This window comes from Neolamprologus multifasciatus, chromosome 20 (assembly GCF_963576455.1).
Source record: "Neolamprologus multifasciatus chromosome 20, fNeoMul1.2, whole genome shotgun sequence".
Lineage (NCBI taxonomy): Eukaryota > Metazoa > Chordata > Actinopteri > Cichliformes > Cichlidae > Neolamprologus > Neolamprologus multifasciatus.
In genome coordinates, this window is record NC_140458.1 from 8,535,510 (window position 1) to 8,560,004 (window position 24,495).

A 24,495-nucleotide genomic window follows, 5' to 3' on the forward strand; every position below is an offset into this window, starting at 1 on the left:
TATATGCATGCATGCATTCTTTCGTCTGTGTGACATCTTAATTAGAAAAAAGAAAAATTGTCATGCAATTTCTTAAGTAGCTAAATTTAAATGTTTAAACTCCAGTTCTTCTGACTTAGCAAATATGTGTAAACTATAAAAAAAGAAAGGCATTTGAACCTAATCAGATGAGTTAAGACATATAATTAAGGGCCTCTTATTACAATGCATAGTTAATTGCTGTACAATACATTTACAAATCAATGACTGAAACATTAAAACTTTCAACCAATTAATCTCATCTAGACGTTTTAAAGGAAACTCCAAGATCGTCACCCTTCAGTGAAGCCCTTGAAACAATCACCGAGCCTTCTCGTCACAGTTACCGAGAAGGTACACGGTGGCAACGTTGGTCAGCGGGAATGTTATGCTCTAGACCTGACAGTCTGCTTCCACGATACAAGCAATAGCGAGAAGCACGGAGTGAAAACGGTATCACACAAAGCTGACACGTAACATTGGAGTGTCTGCGTCTCACCATGCGAGATACAAACCCCAGAATGACAGAACAATGCAACATCACAACAAAAAGAGCTGCAGCTGAAACAAAAACAAACAGAAGTACTGCATATGCGGCGTGTAAGGCAGCTTGACAAAAAACTGCATGTGCCTCTTTCCTGCAAACTGGTTCGTTTGCACGGAGGACACATGATCGTCTGATTTTAGGGCCAGACTAACCCAGCAGATACAACAACCGAATTTATTTCTATTTGCCCCAAATTTATAATGACCTAACATCACTGATGACTGCAGTTTTGTAAATTTTTACAAGCCTTTCAAATCAAATGGTTTTGCTTGAAAATGACTTTTTCAATGGTTGGATCACATGCAAAGATCCACAAATAAAATTGAAAATACCACTATGATCTGACAGGAGCAGTTAGCTTTTCTTTTGATTTTGTTTAGGGGAGGGTTTCTTTTCCTTTAGCATCTCGTGGTAACATCTCCTCTTTGTTAGGAAAGTATAAAAGATGGACGCAGCTCCTAGGACATGAAGCCAACATGGAAGTGCTTTTTAATGGCCTCCAAGAAATGCTTTTATGGAACTGATCACATTAGATAAAATATTAAATACATTTTGCTCATTCTAAGTTTCAGAAAGGATAATAATCCATTAGCTGACCATTTGTGATTGACAAGTCGTCAACCAACAAGTGTGCAGTTCACTGACCTCTGGGTGACCTCACTGTGGCTACGTCCATCTTTTACACCGTCTATGTTTCTCAGTATTTTTGGAGTCATTTTGGGGGGGTTGGCACGCCCCAGATTAAACAATTAAATATGGCTGTGTTTTAGAAACTGTTTATATTAACCATCCTTGAACGCATCTTTACCTCGCTTTTAAAGAGTGTCAAAAGTGGGCTGAGCTGAACCCAAATGTGCAAGTATACAATAAATGTAACAGTAATATTTATCAATTTGATCTTTAGATATCAAAATTAGTAAAGCTTCCAAAAAGTCCTACATCACTGCAGCCTGACTACGCACCATGACCTAAATAAAATTCAAGCTGAAAATCACTTGCACATCAAGTAGATCCTTGATAAAGTGGAGATGGAGAGACAGATCCACAGAAAATAAAGCTGAGCTAAATATAATGTGATTCATCATCACTTCAAATTAACGGCTGTGGCTCTGGAGAAGCAAAGAGTTTTCAACCTTTCAAGTATTTTTTTTGTTGAGTTTGATTTTTTTTATGTGGAGAAAATATTTGATTTCCTTAGAAAGTGATTTCAAATGTATATGATCGCTCTTCCTTAGCAAAACCCCTAAAAAGTGATGAGCTGTGTTAAATATATAAAGTTTCAAGGATATATTGCTTTTTTTTTTTTAAATATTATCTGTGTGAGAGTGATGAAAAATTCCACCAACAAAGCCCTCCTTTTGAAAAACAGAAAAACAATGTGCAATAGTTAAAGCTATGGCATCAGAAAGTGTTAGATTGTAAGTCCATAGGAATAAAAACTAAGTGTGGGGAAAAAAAGGGATGAGAAGCCTGGACGGACCCAGTGTTGTCTGAGGTAGGGTGCAGTTAGCCCGCCGTGTTACTTGACTTTCTGAGCCCATTTCAGATCGTCCGACCTCGGCTTCTCTCCTGTCACACCCTGGATGAGATCCTCCAAGTATCTCCAGAAACCCAGCTTCTCCAAAGGGTAGTTCAGCCAACCTGGAGAATTAAAAAACAAACATTAACTCTTAAATCATCTTTAATTACATCCCTTATTCTGTCTGTCTTTCTTAAGTCAGACCCACTGCACGTGCAGCCGGATATCGTATACCTGCATCAAAACTTCCTGTTAATGACCGGGCTCTGGGTAACCAGTGGTTTCTAAATTGAATTTAGGTCAATAAGTTCCGTTTTTGTTCTCCACTCAGACAGTTTATAAACATGTTACTAAAGCTTGCTCAGACTACAGGCGGGCTGCAATCAGACAGAAAACAAAGCCTCTCTTTTGCCCACAGGTTCCAAAGATACCTTAAATCAGGCATTACAGCAAGGTGAAATAACTCACTTTTAAGACCCAAGTGTGGAACAAAAAAAGATTATTAGCTTAATTATTAACAGAGCCTGTTTAAATACAGAACTTTAGGACAATTTTTAGATAATTACACACTTAGTATGACCCTAAATACAGTGTACTGATCTTATTTAAATACATGTATTTGCACACAATCTAACTGCGCAAGGAGCAGTTTTCATTACAAACACATTGTCAGTAAGTCAGCACAGGTGCAGCTTCATTGTTGGGAGGTTTTGTAAAGCACTACAACCCAAAGTCAGTCATGCAAGCCTGGACTTGAAGGACCCTCTTTGCAACCGTTTTCGCCCTGCAACAGCCAGCAACCTTTACCAGCTGGTCAGGGAATACACGTTTCCTTAGCGCACAGCGGTTGCCAAAGGGTCAACAACCAGTCTCTGGGCCTGTATGACTAAGCACTAATGTAGCAAATCTTCCATGTGAACATGCAAACATAGTAGAAGTGGGTAGACAGAGTTTGGTTGGGTAGTGTGAGAAAAGGTCTGGGTAATCCTGACGAAATAATACTACAAACCCGTAGTGATGCAGAAGTAGGTCTCGTGAGGAGAGACATGATGGATGCGGTGGTGCTTGCGGGGAAGGATGATGTGGCAGTCCTGCAGGAACACGACCCAACGAGGCAGCCCGAAGTATGTGTGAGACCACTTGTGAATCTGGTTGGTAAGAGTCACAAAGATGGCCAGTGCATACAGGTAGCAGTACAGGGGGTAGATATAGTAAATCTCCGCTGCAGGTAAAAGAAGACAAACATGGTAGTTTGTTTGCTGTTGCCTTCCTGTCCTTTTCTTAAAGAAACTGTTTTATTTTTTTTTAATCAGATTAGAGTATTTTCATGGTGGAGATAATGCTTTGTTGATACGAAACTCACCAGGTGAGAAGGTGAGAAAGTTATAGGCCATGTTTGCTAGAGGGACTATGGTCAGCATGCAGTTGTCACCGTTGGTCTCAATGAAGTCGTGACGGGTGATGGCTGTGGGGTCGATGTGGTGCTCTCTGAATGGACGTATAAAGGCCTGCATATATGTGGCAAATTAAGGAAAATGCTCCCTTTGAAAAATGACTATTTGGAGGTAAATGATGGGAAATCATACCTTTCCAAAGATGGGTAGATCTACCGATCCCCACGTATCAGCCCCCCAGTGAACAAATCCTGATGCAAAGTCTGCAGTGAGGATACCTGCCACTGAAAAGAAGAAAAAAAGAGAAGCTTGTTAAACGAGACAGCAAATAATAACACATAAGAAGACTACATCGTTTTTTAAATTTAGTACTTACCAATGCCCAGCAGGATGGACCATATATGTCCCTGGTGGAAATTGGCAAGGAGGTAAATGAGGTTGAAGGCCATGAGAGAGAAGCAGAGGATGACACTGATCCATTCTTGACATCTTTTGCCTTAAAGAACAAGAAACAGGAGCTTTTTAGTGACAAATTCTATCACTTTTGCAGCGTTTTTAGTGCAGATATTCCAGTGATGTTCAAAGGTTAGCAAACGACTCTGCGTGTTTCTCTGATGTGGCAGCATTCCTCTGTTCTTTGACAATAATGAGCAGCAGGGCCTGAAATACCTGTCCACATGTTACAGCACAAAGACCTTGTAATTTAGTGACCTAGAAACAAAACAGCAAAAAAGCAGCAAACACAGTGTGAAACCACAAGACTAGATCTTAGTAAAAGGAGTGGGTGAATATGACTTATTCCTTTTAAAAAACTCAGTAGTTTAGTGCTTATCCCACAGATTTTAATATTTGTCAAAGGGGAAATTTTGAGCATGATCATCATTTTGATCCAACTCACATTTTTGGAGCATTTCGATTTATTCATTAAAAAATATAATACTAGTTTGTTGCATTAACCCTCATTAACGTGTGACCTGATTGTTACTGGCTGTTTTATATTTACATCAGCTTACGCTCCAATAAATCTGTCCCGAACAAATGTATGTTCCATTAAACTGTGGTGCTTATTTTTTTCTGTCATGCCCCACTTGTGAAACCATAATGATTTTACCAAAACATTAAAAACAATTAGAATGATCTGATGATAATTTAGCCCACAAAACATTTGATTAATTCAGCTTTCAGCAGATCTTGTCTGCCGTGGCCCTATCATCCACCAGTCGAATGCACACCCCAGAGACACTATAAGCATGAGATTTAATGCACACAACAAATGATGAACAGAAATCCACTGGAGAATTCTGCAACACTAAAGATGGTGGTTATCCCACCCCCTCTGCCACCAAAGAGTCACTCAACAGCCAAAGCAGGGAACATGAGCCAGCTGTGTTATTGACCAGACACACAGCTGAACATGGCGGCTTATCTACCCGCTCCATCATAGTCTGTGGTTTTATCACTTTCCTTGCCTAACGTGAATTTGCATTGCTTTTGGTCAGAAATGTTAATCAGTGATATTGGTGCTCTGTGCTGAGCTGTTAAGAAAGCCCTAACGTTGAGAAACATTCATCAGCTTTGTTCTGCTTAAGTCAAATTTTTGTGGCTCCAGACATGCACTGGGTATTCCAGAACAGTATGTTTCCAGTAACATAGCTCATTCCTGCCAGGTCCCCAAGGCATTCCCAATACAGATGACATAGTGAATTCTGGTTCTATCCCAGGGTCTCTACCCAGAGGAACGTACTTGGAAAACCTCCAAGGGAAGGCACCTAGGAAACGATGCCTGACCCACCTCAGCTGGCTCTTTCAGGGGAGCAGCTGCTCTGCTCCCAACTCCCTTCACATGTCTCCTCACCCTCTCTCTAAGGCCTGATTTAGACTTTTGCCTAACCGACATTACCTATGTTAAGTGTTTGCCAGCATTTGTGTTGGTGCATTATGTGTTAATAATGTATCCGGGTGTTTCATATGCAGTGCCAGTTGCCAGATACAAATAAAATGATGAGACGTTCTTCCCTCCTGCGGACATCAGCCTTTGTTTTGGTCAGTTTAGTCAAATCTCCTTCCAGGAATTTACTGACATTTGTGAGTCCGAATACTGATACTATGATTATTATTCCACATATTCTCTCACTGAAGGTCCAAAACCTGCCATGAAAAAGTATCCTAAAACAAATAGGAGCAATCAAAAGCACCCAATAACCCAATAAACACGCATTAGCCTCTACTTTTGGGGCATTTTTTTAAGACTCTAGACAGGGGATTTTTTTTGTCGATGTGAACATCTATCCCTGATGTTTGAAAACGTCAAATGAAATCAAGATCTAGACAAACTAAATCATACAGTACGAGGTTTTTAATATGCAGGAGAAACCATGCTACCTGCTGTGACTGTGTAGAAATGTAATGCGCGTGTAATGACAGTAGACTCAAAAAAAATGTGGAAAAGCAGAATATTTTTGAAGTTGCACATTTTTCTTAAGGCATTACTAATATCTTCTCTTGAGTGGCAAATGTCTAATGGTCTGAGATAAAGGATGTCTTTCTCTCTGGCCCAGATGACCACTATCACAGGACTTCCTGGGTGTTTTTAATGCAGTGTTTCCAGTTTGGCCCACTTAAGATGAAACGGGGGCTGCATGTGGCCCAGGAACTAAAATAAGTTTCTAATCAGTCACATGCAAAACCTAGTTTCAGTTGCCATTGTGAAAATGCATTTTTATGATGGGCATGAAACACCACTGAGTGTTTTGACAGGGTGACCGATGGAGCTCTCCAAACAATTCAGAGCATGAGTTTTTGGTTGTGTTTGCAGCCCGTGTGTGCTGACTTGGCAACCAACAACAGCACAGATACGAAAGGTCACAGCAGCTCCGTTACCAGACGAGGTTTCTGAGCCTAAAGCAGAGGCAGTGGATTCTTCTATAACCTCTCTCCCTGATGCTCGAAATGTCAAAGCAGCACAGCCACTCGAAAACAAATTCAGCCACTCTGACATAATTTCCTCTTGTGTCACGACAGCACCGTGGCTGTAATACACCCATACTGCCGACGACTGCTCGGTGTCATTTAAGTGGAGCAGTTAAATACAATCTGCTGCTTTTCGTTTAGTAGTTTTAGCAGTTTGTTTCTTGGTGACTGAATAAAGACCGTCGTTATGTCACAGCGCCACTCGGTGAACATGCCCATTAGACGGAGCTGCAGCGGAGAGGATCGACTCACCTGGCGAGTACAAATTAGCCAGTTCTCGGGCACCGGCGTGTTGTGGACCCCATCTGGCCGCTCCCCGGCCCGGTCCCTGTGGCTCAAGGCTCTGTGTTTCCCCTCCACACTCGTTCTCGTTAACCATACTCGCCATTTCTTTCCGCTATGGGCCCGGCCCCTTCAATCTCTCTACTCACCACCAGGAACCAACAGAATCACCAACTTCTCAGCCCACAGACAGCGTAACGTTTTCAGCCAATCAGGTGCAAGCCGTTGAACGCAGCTACCAATCAACAGCCAGTTGGCTGCTTGGTTACTTCACAGGCAGCCAAGTGACCAATAGGGAAGGGGGCTGCGAGGGGCGCGATCGAATTTCCTGACCCCACCCGTGCTGTCTAGAACCCGCTCTGCTCGTGCCCGCGATAGTCCAGAATGAGCAGGAAACGCAAATTTAGTTGCAGTAAACAGTAACCTTCACTAGGGCCAATAATGTTTTAAGTCGCTGACACAATTTACAGCTATTCCTTAAAAAAAAAAATCTTACATTTCTTTCTACTTTGGGTAGGTCACCGCACAATGTGCCACTTTACGGTACGGTATATGGCATTTTCATTTCAGGCATGAAGCTTGCAGCCACGGAGACCACAAGAAAAAAGTACTTATTTGTTTTATTTTGTTTTACACACGCTTAAGTTCCTGTGGTAATATAAATTCGCTTCTGAATCAAATATTCATTACTAGTAGAGGCTTATTAATGGGTATCGTCAAGGGAGTCTATCCTGTCGTAAATCCTTAACTAACCAATCAGCAACATTGACAGAATGCTAGAATTTCATCTGCAAATTATACTCTTCTGTAAGAAAAAAAAGAACTTTTATTTCAGCGCGAACGCACTATCGATAACTGAAATATGTGGCATTTTCTGTCTTAGAAGTATTTGTAAATGCATTTACTTCCAGTCACTTGTTCCCTCAACACTATCTTGAGCGCCCTCTCCTGGTGTTCTACGTGAGTTGCAGTCAATATCTGTGCAATGGAATTAACGGGAAGCGGAGTTTTTAGACAACTTTCTTTATGAACAACCACACAGTCAAATAAGGCACTAAGAATATTTATGTACAAAACCAGTGTACAAAAAAAAAAAGAAACTATACACTCAAACAGTGCATTAAACTTAAAAATAACCAGCCATGTTTATGCATGGTTTAAATTAAAAATTGAATGCAAGTATTTGTGAATAAAAGACATCCCTAATAATACCACAATCCAGATAATAGAATCCAATTTAGGATTGACTGATAATAATTTCAAATTTAATTTAAATCATTGTTAAATGTGGGCATTGAAGCAGCCTGGACTGCAGCCAGCTTCACATGTTGTTCTAGAAATTAAATTAATAAAAATAGAATCATGAGGTCCACACTTTCAATATCTTTTTAAAACCAGAGTTCACATTCAAATAATATTTCAGCTTTATGCATTCATTAGTTGGGTAAATCTCATTTAGGAGAGGAAGTGAAACATATTTCTCTGTAACACCTGAGCTTCCTCAGAATATAATTCCTTTTTACTGGGTTATGATACATTTTGTCTAATAAAATATTTCTGATAACTTTGTTTGTGCACCCGCTATCACAAAAGTCAATTAATGTCAGTCTGGGAGAAGTCCTAGAGTACACAGTGTCTTCTTTAATCATTGATCTCAGAGGGACCCAGATGGCTCTTGTCAATGTTTTATAACTCTTAGCAGTGCACCCTAACTTGAATTTTTCTCAGTACACCTCAGGCTGTAATAGATTACCGTTCTAATCCATAAAATGAGCTACATCCGTACACAGATATTGTACCAAGTCTAATGCATCTGAAGTTCCACACAGGTGTGTTGTGTGGACAAAAAGTATGGCTATAGATTCATTTCCAGTAGAGAATGACCTGCTGATAGAAATCTGGGAGTTTAACTGATAAAGAGCTGCAAACAAAGTCTGTTTGAGCCCTTTTTCCAAAAATCACACTGGGAATAACGATCAACAGTAGTGTCTGTTCAGAATGAAGGCTCTAAACCATCTCAGTTTGAAGTACTATTCGTATTATAAAAAACAATGGCATTAGCCCCAACATCTTTATAATTTTTAACCATATCACTTACTAATGTTACGTTTATGCCTCCAATGGTGTAGTGGTTAACACGTTTGCTTAGCAAGAAAATTTGGCTGGCTCAATTAAAGCCAGACACAGCCATCCATTTTGGAGTGTGTGTCCGTAAGCACATCTATTGTAATAAATAAATACATAAATAAATAAATAAATAAACATTAAAAACCTATGCCAAATCAAACACGTGGTGCTATGTGGCAACGGAGTAGCTGAAAGCTGCTTTTGTTGCTTTGCTATGTCCCTCCGCGGCAATCAGTTTAAAATGAATATTTTGAACTGGTTTATATTTCTTATACCAACACAAATATTCCTATTTTCTGTTCCTATCTCATCCGTATAATTCCATAACATTTCACTTCCTTTTAAATGTGTATTACATATTGACTGCAGGGGGGACTCATGCAGAGCCAGTATCTCACATTTATTTATATTCAGCTAGAGACCTGAGGCTTTGGGGAAGTGGTTGATCACATGGAAGGTAAAAGGGAGTTAATGAGTTCATTTTTCAGAAAGAGGGTTGCGTCATAGGCAGCACAGTGGCACGGTAGTTAGCACTGTTGCCGCACAGCAAGAAGGTCCTGAGTTCAATTCCACCATCAGGCTGGGCCTTTCTGTATGGAGTTTGCGTGTGTTCCCTCTGGGTACTCTGGCTTCCTCCCACTGTTCAAAGACATGCAGCTTGGGAGGATAGGTTAATTGGATAATCCAAATTACCACTAGGTGTGAATGTAAGTGCGAGTGGTTGTCTGTCCCTGTGTGTTGGCCCTGCGACAGACTGGCGACCTGTCCAGGGTGTACCCTGCCTCTTGCCTATGACAGCTGGGATAGGCTCCAGCGCCCCCCGCGTGGGATGGATGGATGGGTTGTGTCATCTCACTTTTTTGACACACCGTGAAATTTTAAACCAAAACCTTAATGACTCAGGTGGTTTTAACAGGTCATAAAAACTTCACACCTATAGAACTTTTTATGTCTCAGTTAGTGGTTTTAGATCCACAGAATAAGATAAATTCAACTGGGGTTCCTCAAGGGTCTGTCCTCAGTCCTTTATTCCTTAACCTTTACATGGTTCTGCTTGTTACTATCATAAGGAATTATAATATATCCTGCCATTCCTACACAGATGATGTACATTTGTACTCAGCATTTTCCTCTGATGATCTTACCTGCACTGATGACATTAACTGCTGGATGCCTCCAAACCTTTTAGAACAGAAACAAAACAGAAACTTTGTTGTTGATCCAAAAAGTCAGATACAGAAAAATGTGGTCATATTTGTCATCCCTGTCTCTGAAATACAGCGTGAAAAACAGGAATTATACCATTTTGGACAGTGTTCTCAGTTTTGATGATTATGTTGATATTTTATTATCACATCATGCACTGTAGATCTATGTGTTTGGTTTTTTTTGTCTTGTATGTTAGGCACTCTGACAAATCTGACCTTTTGTAATCTGTTTTTTCATCACGTTTAAGCCTTCACTGCAATTATGTGTAATCACAGACAGCAACTTGGCAACCATTATCAACAAAAGTGTTAAGCTGCTAAATCCTTCAGGTATTCCTTTGTTGACCCCAAATCTTGAGCAAGTGCCACATCACTGCTGAAAACAGGAACAGGTGTTACAGTGATATCTGTCACCTGTGATGCTTCAGCTGCGTATGAGGCTGCCAGTATATGCTCAGGTAAGGTGTCTTAACAGTTCATTGATTATTTAAAAAAATAATGTGACACATTATAAGATTTAAAACAACATGTGGCAGGTATGACAGCTGGGATAGGCTCCAGCGCCCCCCGCGACCCTGAAAAGGATAAGCGGAAGCGAATGGATGGATGGATGGATGTGGCAGGTAATCCCTCTGATCCCCAAAGAGGAAAAATTAAAACCTAGAGATGGTTGTGTGGGAAATCCCAGTAGATCAGTAGTTTCTGAAATATTCAGACCAGCCACATTCAAAGTCATTTTAAAACACCTTTTATTCCACATTCTGATGCTCAGTTTGAACTTCAACAGGTCATCTGGACCATGTCTACATGCATAAATGCACTGACTGATTAGATGTGTGCGTTAACGAGCGGTTGAACAGGTGTACCTAATAAAGCGGTCAGTGAGTGTGTATTCTGCTACAAATAGGTCAGTGTATGCACAAACAGTCACTGGGAGCCAAAAGCTCATACTTCAGACAGTTCTTCTTACTCTTGATGACGTCAGTGCCAGGGGAAATCCTTATATGGTCTTCGCAGTGAGCGCAACAACCTCACCCCTGATATTCAAATATTTACCAGGAACAGCCAATCAGAAGAAAGTTGGATTAAGTCGAGCGAGAAGGAAGCTAAACAGCTTGTTTCAGACAGTGGGCGAAGGGAGGCTTCTGTAGTAGCAGTCCAAACATGAAACTACAAAGCTGGGAATTAGTATAACAGGTTCCCTTTAATCAGAAAAACAGACACAGGTGAGATTTGTACGGTAAATGCGCCCAGTTTCCGCCATGTGATTGGCGGATTAAATATTTGTCCTAGCTGTAGAAGAAGTGTACCTAATAATGTGGGGAAACGGTGATAGAAGGTTTTTAAAAAGAGGCACCCAAAGTGTTTCACAAATTAGTAACCGCTCAGCTGTGGGTGTGTGTAAGAGTCTGTCCCTTTACATAAATCTCATTTTAGTAAACTTGAAACAAGCGGATAGTTCTTTTAAATGTAAAAAAGAGAAAATGTGTATACGTTATTATTCAGTGATTTAACAGCTCCGGCCTACTTGAAATCAGATTGGATGTTGGCCAGGAACTCAAAACCTCGGTTTTGAGTCAGTTATAATGACTCTTGTCACCAGCAGGTGGCAGTAAGACGTAATCCATAACTATGTCTCTTAACTTCGCCGCTTTTATGTGCCGTTCACGCTGCATCTCGGGTTTCTACAAGTCCCCCCCAACACACCCACCACTACCACCATCTCCGGTTCTCCATCAAAGGACCTTTTTTGGGAATTCTTTCCTTATCGGAATTGCATGTCTAAGAAAACAGATAGTGCTGACTGTAAATCCAATTCAGAGGCCACGTGTGACTGGTAACACTGGGATGTTGGGCTTTATTCCAGATTGTATGTTCTGGGAGAATTGTCATCTTTGAGCAGTGAGCCTGGGTTCAGCCGTGGAGCCACTGGACTGTCATAGGTAGACATAAACCAGATTCACTAAATTTCTCATTACACCCACCTTGACCCTGATACAGTGCTGGAAGAGATGTATCATCTTGGAGGGGTCTACCGCAGAACAGCATACTGGTTTAATCTAGTCAGCTCAAAGGAAACAGCTGTCAGGGGCTGCGCTCATGAGTATCGTTGTTATGAGACGATTACGCACGAAGTTAGAAAATGGTAAACATGCCGAGTGGAATTTTTCCATTATTGTCGAGTTGATGAGATTTGACTGTAGAGGGCGTAAAGGGACTCGATGTCAAAACACTGGTTTCAAATAATTCCTAACGTATGGTTTTGTTTCGTTATTGCGCTCTTGGTTAAGTACTCACCGTTGTGCGTTAATATTTTCACTTTTATTTTGCTTTTTAAGTTAGGTTTCGTTTGTTTTAAAATCATACAAATGATTGCATTTCCTATCTTGACACTCCTGTTGTAGCCAAGTGCTACAATACCACCAAACAAACAGGGAAGGGGGAGAAAGACAGAAAAAACCGCTTAAGTGCTTAAACTTGCTTTTTATTGAGTACAAACGCAGTTCAGTGTGCCAAAGATCCTCGAAGAACAGCACAGGTTGTCCACTTGCCTTGCGCGTCACATACCTGAGCTCCGCCCCTCGCTAGAAAAAATAAAACCCCTCGAGACAGGAAGAACCTGTCAATTCCTCTCACTCACAGAGCACAAGTTCTTCAAAGGAGTTTACTGCATGTTGTCACGGGAGCTATAGACTCTCCACATTCAGACGCATTTCACAGCTCAACCCAAAACACTCAGGGCGTCTCACCTCAGCCCTCCATGCTTCTGCAATCCGGCGGGTGTTAAGATCCATGGAAGTGGCCGGCTTCTACGAGGAGGGCAGCTTTGCTATCCACAGTAGAGACAGCGTTATCAGCCCCATCGGCGGCGGCTCATATTGGAGGCTCGGTGACTCGATGACGGAGCTGGGCATTGAAGAGCGGGAGAGAGCGATAGACTTCAGTGTTTACCTGGACTCAGCTTTGCACTACCCGCAGCTGGCGGCGCAGACGCAGCAGCAGCAGGGGGACGTTTTCTCAGATTTCTTGGCAGAGAACAAGAGAAGAGTTGCAGCTTTGCAGAACTACAAGAACTACTCGCTACTGAACGAGCTGGAGACGAGCCAGTGCGACAACCTGAGGGACCCCAGGGAGCCCTACGCGCTAGGTTACCCGGAGCTGCAGGAAACCCGCGTGGATAGCGTGCTGAGCCCTGAACTCGGGAGCCGCTACAGAGCTGCTGCTGCTGTTGCCGCCGACAGAGAAGACAGTCAGGAAGACGCAAAGATGGAGAACGGCTCGTCTGCTTTTGACATGAGGTCCTACATTCATTACCAGTCCACTAGTGGCAGTCTCGGAAACATCTCCACTGCGTCCTCGACTTGTTCCAGCCCGCCCGGCACACCTGCTCCGTCAGGTAAAAGCAGGTCACCATCGCACAGCGGCAAAATGTCAAGCGGGAAGGCAAAGAAACGTCTGGACAAGGACAGTGAAGAGTACAGGGTGAGGCGGGAGAGGAACAACCTCGCCGTGAGGAAGAGCAGGGACAAAGCCAAAATGCGCAACTTGGAGACTCAACACAAAGTGCTGGAACTGGCCGCTGAGAACGATCGTTTACAAAAGCGAGTGGAGCAGCTGTCCAGAGAGCTGGCCACCCTGCGCAACCTGCTCTCTGCCACCGGACAGTGTTAAAACACACACACACACACACACATTCACACACCGGAGACTGCACGGATCTCCGTGCTGTTGTCTGATCATCGGTGGACTTTAGAGCCGAAAAGGAATCCACTGTGCTGAAAACGGTACGCTTCACAGGTGAAGACGGCGACCACCAGTTTACAAGGACACTTTGAATGGGACTGAAGGAGTGGGTGCATGTATTGCGCAATCATTCACGACTCTTCACATGTCACCTTAGCTTTATTTTCAGATGTGATTTTTGTTTTCTTTTTGTGTGTGTGTATGCAGTATTTCTGTGCAGGTTTTACGTACATGCGAGTGAATTTCTACATTTTTTGTGTGTATCTGGAGCAGTGGTTGTCAAGGGAAGAGTTGTGCTGCAGTGAAATGATGCAACTCTTTGTAATAGTATTGGCAATGAATGAAATAAGTCTAATTATTTAATATTGAAAGGTGAAATGCTTTAATTGTACTTGATATTTTATTGAATTAAACAGATTTATACTTTGTTTAAACAATTTCACTTGTAAATCTTCATTTTTTTTGTCCCTTTGAGGCAGGTGAAGGCTCAGACAGACAGAAAGGGGCGTTTGCTTGTCTAATGCTTACACTCATCACAGACTGACTGTGTAATACCACATATTTCTCTTACAACATATTGCAGATAAGAAACTGGCTCAGCGACAAAGCATATTCCTAATCTTTTAATTGAGGCCTGTGTACTGAAATACACCCCAAATGAAACATGGAGCAGGAATTTGACGTTTCTTCTTGGAGATGGAGGACATAAAAAAAAAAAGAAGAAACATTACATTATTTGTACAGTATTTGCTCATGTGGTGTATTCATGAAGCAGAAAACGGCACCCAGTGGTTTGATCAGAAGGTAAATAGAGAAAAATTGACAAATAAAATAGAAAGATGATTTTTATTCCTGAAAATTAAGAAAAAAAATGCTCTTTGAGTAAATCTGAAAGCTGTAGTGCTTCTGTTTACTTAATGATTGGCAGAAAAGTTCTCATATCCTGAAATACATCCAGGCAGTTTATGATGAAACGATACTGCTGAAGGCAGCAAAAAAGCTTTAAAAAAAGACCAGGTCACACTGCACGCAGCACAGAAATGTTGGCTTTATCTTTAGCACACTGCTCTGTCAATAGTCTGCAGGGTCCACTGCCCCAGAGAGGGGTTCAAGGTTGCATGGAAATTAATCAGCAACTAACCTCCTCGTACAACCTGAGGTCACGCTTCAACAGCCAAGATCTGGCTGGCAGCGAGCGCAAACCTTATTTTAACCCTCAAGTCAGGAAAAAGGAAAAATGTAGAAGTTTCTTTTTTAAAAATGGAAGTAGGTTAGCTACACCAGACACAATAAGTTGACAAATGGTCTGCAGTGGAATTTACCAAGCTCTGACAAGGCAGTTCACTGTGTGCACAATATGAAACATATCTGTCACAAGCAAGCAAATCCCAGACTGAGCAGATAAAGAAAAGGGAGCACGGTGGGATTTTAAAGGATATCTATGACAATTCAGGGTGGGGAGTGTTTTTCAACCCTTTCCTCAAACAGCAAAAAAAAGTGCCTCTGTTAGGTTTTCTCTTTTTGAAGAAGTGACACATGTACTACACTGACAGTGAAGAGAAAAACGAGGGGAAAACTCACTTTATCTTCTCTTAATGAAGCATAAAAACTATGTGATGCTGTTTGTGTTCAGTGAGAGATGACATTTAGGATATTTCAACACACTCCATGATGAACAGTTTAGCTTTTAACTGTTGTGCAATATCCTCCCTTTCCAGCACATCAACCCCACGAAGAATGCTACACCCACATTTAAATAAGACATTGTTGTACTCTATGTTCACGACAATGGCTTTAAGTGGTTGTGGTTTGGCTTTAATCCCCAAGGCCAATCAGAGAAACAAAGCAATGTTTCAGAGAAGCTCTCCATTGTTTGTCAGCAGGGCTCTTTGCTCCCGTTGCTCTCGTCCTCTCTGCAAGAGCTGGCACAGACTCTTTCAAACATTCTCAGCATACTTTCTTCGATGACCCCTTCGTTTTCTACTGGAGCCCCACTCAGTCTTTCCCTGCTTCTGGCTCGCATGCTGACAGGCAAGAGGGAAATTCCCACACAGGATGACCTCTGTGCTTCAGTGTTTAGCCCGGCCCCCCATGTCCGCATTTTACCGTCAATGGGCAGTGTCTGACCGTAAACTCCTCATTGCATCACAGCTCTTCCAATTGGTCTCCTGTAATCCAATACAAACACACAGGACACAATCACATTATACACACACACCTGTTATCCCACTGCTCACTTTGTACTAGTTGTTGTGAAATTTAAGAATTTTTTTTATATGTGAGTCATTCTTATATGTTAGCAGTTATTTGTTCCTCAGAACAATTTGTTATAATGTTGTAACAGATGTGCTTTTCCTTAAATAAACTTGAAGAACTCTTAAAATGTAATTTATCTTTAATTTATCCCTTTTTCTCATTTGTTTTTAAAATCTCAGCTGACTGCAGCAAGAGCACACTACATGTTTTATATCACACAGAAGGTTGTCAGAGTGAATTTATTACATTATAATGGAGCAAAAACGAACAAACAACATTTCAAAAACTACTGATTATGATTGTGATGCAGCGTTTGCTGAATGAAATACCTTTACAAACGAGGTATTTTATGACATATGATATGTGTTCAGCTATATAAGGAGGTGACTGTGGCTCAGGTGGTAGACTGGATTGGTGGATCGATCCCTGACTCCTCCAGCCCACACACTAAAGCGTCCTTGGACAAGACGCTGAACTCGAAGTTGCCTCCGATGCAACCGTCATAGTTCGTGTGAATTAGAAAGTGTTGAAGCAAAGATAAAATCTCTGTGTGTCTGTGTGAATGAGACTTGTTACAGAAAGTCCTTTTAGTGCATGACTGAGTAAAAAGCTGCAATACACATTGAGTCATTGATCTTGCAGCAGATTTAATGTGAAAACATTTAACTAGAAAACTAGTCGACTCTCTGTGGAAGTGTTAAAGTATTTGTGTTAATTTTTCACTTTTCTACCGTCAGAACTGAGCAGACCAAAAATATTGATCATATTATTAGATTAATATTTTTAATTCTGTCATATTATCTCACAGACTGGTAACTTGTTCAGCACATTCCCTGCCTTTCGTCCTATGGCAGCAGTTTCATAAGAGCCAGCCGCCCAAGCTGGATAAGTAAGTGGATAGATGGATGTGTTTTAAGTCTAGTATTGTTGTTGCTGCCTGCAGATGTTGCTTCATATTAGTATCCATCATAATCAGCTTTGTCATTGAGTTACAAAACGCAAAACAACACATAACAATGACATGCTTGATATGTTTCTGACTATCAGTAGAAATCAGGCTGAAGCTTGTTGGGTTCTTTTAAACAACACCTTGAAAACTGTAGTTTCATCTTTGTTTGCCTTTTTAACGTGAAAGGCCCAATAATTCCCTAAAACATCTGGATACTATAGTTTTTAGCAACAAAATAATTCAAGCAGATCATCATTTGTTAACCAATATTTCCAGCTATTGATTTATGGCAGCAGGATAATGCATGTGTGGCTCTATAACATTAGTTTTAGTATTGAAGCTTTATGGTACAAAAATATAGCTAACCTATATATGAGCACTGAAGTATCTCAAGGTACTATAGTGGGGCCATTTTTGTTTTCTGTTTGCACATCTTTTGTGTGTGTGTGTTTTTTTTTTTTTAAATTTAATTACCTTAAAACAGACGCACTTTTGCTGAATATCTTGAACCCGGTGACCCTAAAGTACATGTGACAATATGCCCATGGATCAAATCTGTCTTTCTTTAAAATTTGGACCACCTAGTCGAAGCTGTGGTCTGTACGCATGAAACTAAACAAGCAGTTATACTTCCACTGTGCCTGCAAGTTAACAAAGACTACAACAGAAAGAAAAGTTCAAGGAGAAAGAGGGAGGATGAGTATCTTTTATCTGTACCGAGTGTGAAGAGAGAATTTTTGTTTTCAGAAAAATCTTTTCTGCTATTGTTTTGCTGTTTTAATCCACACAGCAGCAAGCAGTGAGTCACAGATCGGGTAGGCATCAGTCAGAGTTATGGCAAAAGATCAACGAGCTTTTACTTTTCCTGGATCAATGTTGAGGGCGCTATATGGACCAAACTGTATATGAAAGGGCTGTATGAGACACACATTATTGATTAGCTGTGTAAAATACGTGCTCTTTTGGGCCCTTGATATGAATCTCATTTCCAGGTGTGTCCCTCAAATGAAGCTGGTTAAATTTTTACTTACCTGCTCTTCATACGCTTTCTAAAGTTTACCATCTAGTAACTAAACAGAAAATACTTTTACATTAAAAAAACCCCCCACCATATTTCTTCTGTATTATGAGACCTGTACTTTAAATTTGCAAGAAGTTGTTCCCATGCTTCAAAGTGTTGCTTCATTTCACAATGCGGCCAACCATAAGTACAACTAAATCAAGATTCAGGTAACACCCAGTTTGGAGAACTTTCTATGACTTGCAGTTGATTCATTGAGCAACATTTGAGTAATGTGGGACTCTTAAATACTGAGAAATCGCTCCTGCCGAAATATCTGTATCTTAGGCAATCCTTCTAGTTTTAGTCTAACTTAATCCTAAAAAACATGGATCCATTGATCTATACTACTATCGCAACACATATCCTTAGAAAAAGGATTGATTTTACAAAAGCGTCCACAAAATTGAGGAACTGAAGTTATTACTGAAGGACAATGCCACACGACACTTTTGACACGAGTGACAAAGGTCTGAGACTCGAAAGCTTCTGAGATTGGAAATGGAAAAAAACCAGGACATTTATATAGAGCTTTTCTGTTTTATTGACCAGTATAAGAGGTTTAAACTATGAGCCACATTCACCCATGCACTGCACTTTGTATTCTTATGTATTACCTTCTTATATATATATATATCTAACAAACTAACTCAGTGATGGAGAGGACTGAGCAAGAACACATCTAAGACCTGTCGATATTGCAAAAAATGCGTATTTAAACCCTGTCTAAGTGTTCAGAGTGGGTATATATAGAAAAACAATCTGGAAGATAGATTTAGTGTTTTGAAGTTTTGCACTAAAAACATAGACCCTGTAAGTTAACTCTAAAGGCAAACAATTATCAGAACTGAACCAAAAGTAGCCAAACCCTTGCCATTTTTTAGCAACAATGAAAACAAATATGTAAGGCTGATTTTAACACTGATTTTGCCTTTTTATTTTTATTTTTTAATTACAGTTCCTCCTCCTAAGTGAAAGGCACACCGGATATCCGGACCATGAGTTGTAACGGGAAGCCAAACCGCCTGAGATACGGTAAACGGACCAGTACATGATCTGTCTTGAAGTGAACCAAGATTTCAACATCTTAGTTCACTTCTGCAATTTTTTTGCTGTGGATGACTGTGAAAATTCAAGACTGACGTGCAGAAGTGACTTGCGGTCACTACGCAGCAAGCCTCCCTGCCCAGATCTTGCATAAGAGCAGGCCATCCTTGCAAAACGAATGCTGGCTTAATTATTCGAGCAACGTTTGTGATCAAGAAGAGTTTATCCTAATAAACTCTCAACGTGTGAAAATGGAGAGCATTCAAAATGTACAGTACAAAAACAGTGATGATTAGGGAACTAACTTATACATCTTTATTCACATAAAATCTGAAAAGACTTTCATTTTCAGCGGTAAAAATATTAGGGAAAATCCACTTGAAAATCATTTTAAAGTGTTTAGAAAGTCACAAAGTTTACTTGCTTCAAAAAGCACATTTTCATCTTTACATGCAGTCTTACAAAATATTAAAATGCAATAGATTTCTGAGTCTTCTTGAAATTTGTGGTAATGTGATAATTTATTTGCACAGTTTACTTTTAAAGTAAAAAGACCACAATGCAAAAACATCCAAGTAAAATTTAAAAAAAAAACTGCATGTACATTTTACCAAGAAACAGTCACCAATTATTATTAGCATGTTTATGTAAAATATTAGATTGTGTTTATTGCATGTCGCAATAAAATAAGCCAATAGATGTCCAATGACTGCATAAATGAAAAAGCAAGTTAAACAAGTTGGGTAAATTACAACTGTTTGGTTATTTAGTTTATTATTTATTTGTAACCACTAAATGGGAGGCAGCCTTACAGCTACTTTAGGAACAGCTAACCAAATAATAGTTAAGAAAGAAAATAATCAAGAAATAAAGAAACAGAAATGTGCATCTGAGCTCGTTTAAACAGTCAAGACTTCACTCAGAGAAACTGACTCTAGATAGGACTGCATGCACTTCACTAAAGTAGGAATAAAAAAAAGAAAAGGAAAGGAAACACAACATCTCACTGATCTTTAAGGTAATGAAGTTTATATCAATATTGAAAGTTCAGTCTAATGCACTGTTCCTCAAAGCTGCCCACCAAAACTTTCCTAGATTACCAGACATATGAATCGCCATGCACACAAAGCAAACATCCTGTTTTATTCTGACGACCACTCCTCGAAAATGTTGAATATTGTGGAAGTGAAAATTTGTCCTCTGATGTACTCGGTGTATTTAAGAAATTCCACCTCCATCTAGAGGTGTATGATAGTACTGATACCAATGCGGGTTTTGGTATCGTATCGATACTGGGCCTCTGAATTCTAGCCCACTGAATTGTGTTAAAAAACATGTGAAGAAAAAACAATACCTCAAATAGTTTGAATAAAGTCTGAGCCTTTTTTTTGGTGACGGTCACGTCTATTTTATTCATAGCTTAAATCACATATCAACAAGAAAAGCTGCCCCACTTTCAAAATATACGCAATGTTGAAAGGTGTGTTTTGTTGTATTAACTCATTATTGTAAAAAGTAAAAATCAATGATTCATCTCACAAATCATGGGACACTGCTCTCCCCCATGTAAGCGGCCTTTGTAAGTTAAAACTATCAGTATCGGCATTGGCATTAGCAATACTGGGCTTGCATTTACTTGCTAATAGATTAATAGATTGATACCAAAATTTGCAGTATGGCACAGCGCAAAAAATATGGCGCCATCTGGATTACAAAAGCCCAGCTCAAACCAGTTTAAACAGGTAGTTGAAGCCGTTGGGAGGTCATATGCCTCTGAGGCCGAGGGAGAATAATATAATAATGAAACACTGTACAGCAAAAACTCTCGGCTGAAAAATAATCAAATCACAGACAGCAGCTTGAATTATCATAGTAGTAGTGGTGTGTAGGCTTTGACTGACATGATTACTCAAGAGGAAACAGGGTGTGTTGACGTGGGTGGCAGCCATGAAAACATTTCACTCACCCACATAACTATGTGGCCATCCTCACGTTCACGTACCCTTACCTTTCACCTCATTTGTAAAAACAGCTTTTGGTAGCACAGACTCAGCGGTACACAACACCACACGCAACACTTCTTTTTTTCTTTTTTCTTTTGTTCCTTTCCACCGTTTCTACGAAGACAATATAAACAACAAACCCAAAGGAACACAGTGATGACATCTGTGGTGAGGCAGGTCAGCCAGCTTTGTTTACATGTCGACCATGTGTCGACGTCAAAGTCATCGCTCCTTGCTGCGTTCAGCAAGAGGAAGGATGTGGAGCTTATAAGCGGGGAAGCACCGGCTCGAACCTCTTATTTACGCTATGACCTACATGCATGTTTTTACCCTATGATAGTTGATTAGTATATGTCACATCAGTGAGAGTGTCGGTTGGTCCCAGCAACAGCAACCGGGGGGGGCAGGAACAGGAACAGGAACTGCTCACGGCTGAATGTCTCAACAGAAACAACCAAAGGCATCAGCCTCTGTCAGAGAAGCAGCAAAAACAGAGCTTTTCCATTTAACTTAAAAACAACGTTGCTGCTTGGTTTGCAGAAAAATTACCCCCTGCGACTAAGACATAAAAACACAATTTGACATGTTTGCGTGTAAGCTGTGCAGCTGCTTGAGGGGGAGCAGCAGGGGTGTAATCCAAGGGTTTTTCCAACCTCAGCGTCAGGGTGACTTCAAGAGGTCACAAGTTAACCTCGAGGACTCATCAGATGATGAGATGAGATGCAAAGTTCTGCTATATCCAGTCTTTTTTCTCACGTCTTTGCTGCCTTAAAACATTACATCCTTGTATTTGTTGCATACCTGTTTGATCTTCTCATGTGGTTTTTGTTTAAATAGCTACTAGGGGAACTAGAGGGGAAGTATCTCTGGGGTGGAAGTGGTAACTGTTTTGTGATAAAAGGCCCCAGTTACACAAAGCTTACAGTCCGAGGTCATAAATCCTTGTCCTTTTTCCCCTTTAAAGCAGGGATATTGAACTCATTTTACATCTAAAGAAGTTTGACTTTGTGCATTAAACTCTAATATAAGTTAAAGAAGAGCAATTTCAACAGTGCATCTCAGATTTTCTACATGATAAAGAGACGCTGCTGTAATAAATGAAAAAATTCAATCGGCAAGAGTCTTATGTCCTTTTTCACATTGTCACATTTGCCCCATGGGCCGAATTAGGGCGTTTGCAGGGCTGATTTTGGCCCCCGGGTCTTAGGTTTGACACCCCTGCACTAAAGGATATGTTAAATACAAAGCACCAGTAGCTCATTACTAATTACCTATTTCCAAAAAAAGTTTCGACTTTGTGTAAAATGGAGATAAAAACAGAAGTCAAATCATTTTAAGGGTGTGTTTAGGCAAAGCAATAAGAAGACAACATGTGAAACCCTGAAATGGTTATCTTTCAATTAGAAATTAGCCTCTCTTTTTTTTAATGCTCTCTTGGAATTTGATGCCAACAACAGGTTTCAAAATAGCTGGGACAGACACATGTTTACCGCAGCGTTGCATCACCTCTTACTTTAACAGCCTGTAGGCGTTGAAGAATGAAAGAGATCAGCTGCTGTAGTTCTGAAAGAAATGTATCAATGAAGAATGGAAAGACGTAACGTTTGGAAAGACGTTTCAGCTACTCAGCAGTTTGTGGGTTTTTTTGTTTGTTTTATTTCAAATGTGCCCTATGTTTACAGTTGGTGACATTTCTCGACTCTTACTACTACTTTTACTTTTATGGCGCAAGTTTGGGTGCTGAGATAAGATAGCATGCAGGCTTGGTGGCAAATATTTCAACATTTGGTAGTTTGTCTCACCACTTCATGTTAAAAATACTCCTTAAGCATCTTCAGCAGAGGATATTTAGACGTTTCTCATGTTGTTTGGCATACAGTGTCCATCTACGCCAAGCAAATTGCAGAGAGCAACAGCTTTGTAAACTGTAACTTGGGTGATACTGTTGAGGGCTTTGTTATTCCGTACCCTCTTTCTTCGTTTAGCACTAATCCAAGTCTTCATTAGGGTGAGGATTAGAACAAAGTCATAGCAGGATCTATAGGAGTGATCCATTAGACGACACTGATTTGTCTGAGTGACAGATAAATCCTTATTACTAGCAGAGTGGTACTTCTCTCACTGGCACTTTTTGTATTTTGGTGTTGCTTCCAAGCGCGCAGAAGAGGCAGTCATCTAAATGTGCATGTAGGAGGACACCGTCAAGAGAGGTCAAAGGTGTCAGAAAGGAATAAGGAAAAGAACATGTGAACAGGTTTTGCCTGGAACGCATCTCAGAAACCAGTGTTAGACTGATCAGTACGCTTCATACATTCATGACCCAAAGAAGGCTGTAATGTTTTTGGATGTTGTTTATATATGCTTTGTTTTGAATTTTTGAATGGACTGCGTTCAGTAACACTTGTTGTTGAGAGTCTTCCTGAGCCTTTAGGGCAGTGATTTCCAGCAGACTTTTTCCTGGCTTTACGACAGTCGCACTGAAGGGCCTGAGAATCATGTTCAGACAATATTGATTTAAATTTGGCATCACCGCTGGCACTGCATCAGTGGAAAAGAGATTTGTTGCCAGTAAACTGAGGTGTGAGTTGTTCAACCAGATTTTCGTATTTGTTTTTAATCATTTAATGTCAAAAGGAGCCGGTTGAGGTGGCTCAGCCATCTGATAAGGATGCTGTCTGAACGCCTCCCAGGTGAGGTTTTACAGGTGTGTCCAACCAGGAGGAGGACCTGCAGCAGACCCAAGACATGCAGGAGAGGTTACATCACTGTTTTCCCTTGAAGAGCTGAAGGAGGTGGCCGGAAAGATAAATAAAACGAGCATAAATTCTTCAAACGAATCACTGTGTTTAAATGATGTGCAATTTTTTTTTTCGATTCAGTTCAGTTCAATTCAGTTTTATTTCTATAACGCCAAATCACAACAACAGGCAATTTATATTGTAAGGTAAAGACCCTACAATAACACAAAGAAAACAGAAAACCTCACCAATCATATGACCCCTATGAACAACCCCTAATTTGGAAGTAAAAACTCCCTTTGAACAGGAAGAAACCTTTAGCAGAACCAGGCTTAGGGAGGAGGTGAGCAGATGTAGAATTTTCTTCTGGGTTTTATGTTTCTAATATATTTCCAGCTTTTAAAAAAAACAAAAAAAAAAAACAACTGCACTGCAGTTTAGAAAGACTAAAGAAAGACGGAGCCGACGTGTCTGGCTCTGCCGACTGGTAACGAAAATCTTTTGCCTCTAAAGGTTACTAATTAACAAAACTCAAACTCTTCATAAAGCTGTCAATATTTTCAGTCTAACTCCTGGCACAGTATAGTTTTTACAGTTAGAAGAGATATGTTTATCAGTGAGCTTTAGAGGTGC

The 24,495-nt window shown here is 40.4% G+C and overlaps 3 protein-coding genes across 6 annotated transcripts in view; 1 reads left to right on the forward strand and 2 right to left on the reverse strand.

Moving 5' to 3' along the window:
• Positions 1-1,288: 1,288 nt before the first annotated feature.
• Positions 1,289-6,939, reverse strand: peds1b (plasmanylethanolamine desaturase 1b). 2 transcript variants are annotated; one of them, XM_085146603.1, is made up of 6 exons: positions 6,701-6,939; positions 3,855-3,974; positions 3,671-3,762; positions 3,448-3,592; positions 3,094-3,232; positions 1,289-2,206 (listed from the first exon to the last, which is right to left on the reverse strand). In XM_085146603.1, exons 1-6 carry the CDS (start codon positions 6,834-6,836, stop codon positions 2,005-2,007), a joined length of 834 nt encoding a protein of 277 aa, XP_085002729.1. In that variant the 5' UTR covers positions 6,837-6,939; the 3' UTR covers positions 1,289-2,004. The 2 variants fall into 2 exon arrangements, with proteins under 2 accessions (XP_085002729.1, XP_085002730.1); XM_085146604.1 differs by having other exon boundaries at positions 3,094-3,306; positions 6,701-6,934.
• Positions 6,940-12,676: 5,737 nt separating this feature from the next.
• On the forward strand, positions 12,677-14,246 carry cebpb (CCAAT enhancer binding protein beta). The gene has a single exon (XM_085146607.1). The coding sequence runs from the start codon at positions 12,859-12,861 to the stop codon at positions 13,735-13,737; it is 879 nt and encodes a 292-aa protein (XP_085002733.1). The 5' UTR covers positions 12,677-12,858; the 3' UTR covers positions 13,738-14,246.
• Positions 13,985-24,495, reverse strand: part of ptpn1 (protein tyrosine phosphatase non-receptor type 1) — a 38,422-nt gene continuing 27,911 nt past the window's right edge. For all 3 annotated transcript variants that reach the window (XM_085146601.1, XM_085146602.1, XM_085146600.1), the window contains one exon: positions 13,985-23,907. The gene's annotated coding sequence lies outside the window, so the exon portion shown is untranslated. The remainder of the gene's footprint in view (positions 23,908-24,495) is intronic.

What these genes read in the sequence shown, in the direction of transcription:
- peds1b (XM_085146603.1), bottom strand. Translation starts at nt 6,836, where the DNA reads ATGGCGAGTATGGTTAACGAGAACGAGTGTGGAGGGGAAACACAGAGC. An exon ending in GTCCATCCTGCTGGGCATTG is followed by an intron (nt 3,763 to 3,854) that starts GTAAGTACTAAA and finishes TCTTCTTTTCAG; the next exon opens with TGGCAGGTATCCTCACTGCA. An exon ending in ATCTACCCATCTTTGGAAAG is followed by an intron (nt 3,593 to 3,670) that starts GTATGATTTCCC and finishes ACATATATGCAG; the next exon opens with GCCTTTATACGTCCATTCAG.
- cebpb (XM_085146607.1), top strand. Translation starts at nt 12,859, where the DNA reads ATGGAAGTGGCCGGCTTCTACGAGGAGGGCAGCTTTGCTATCCACAGT.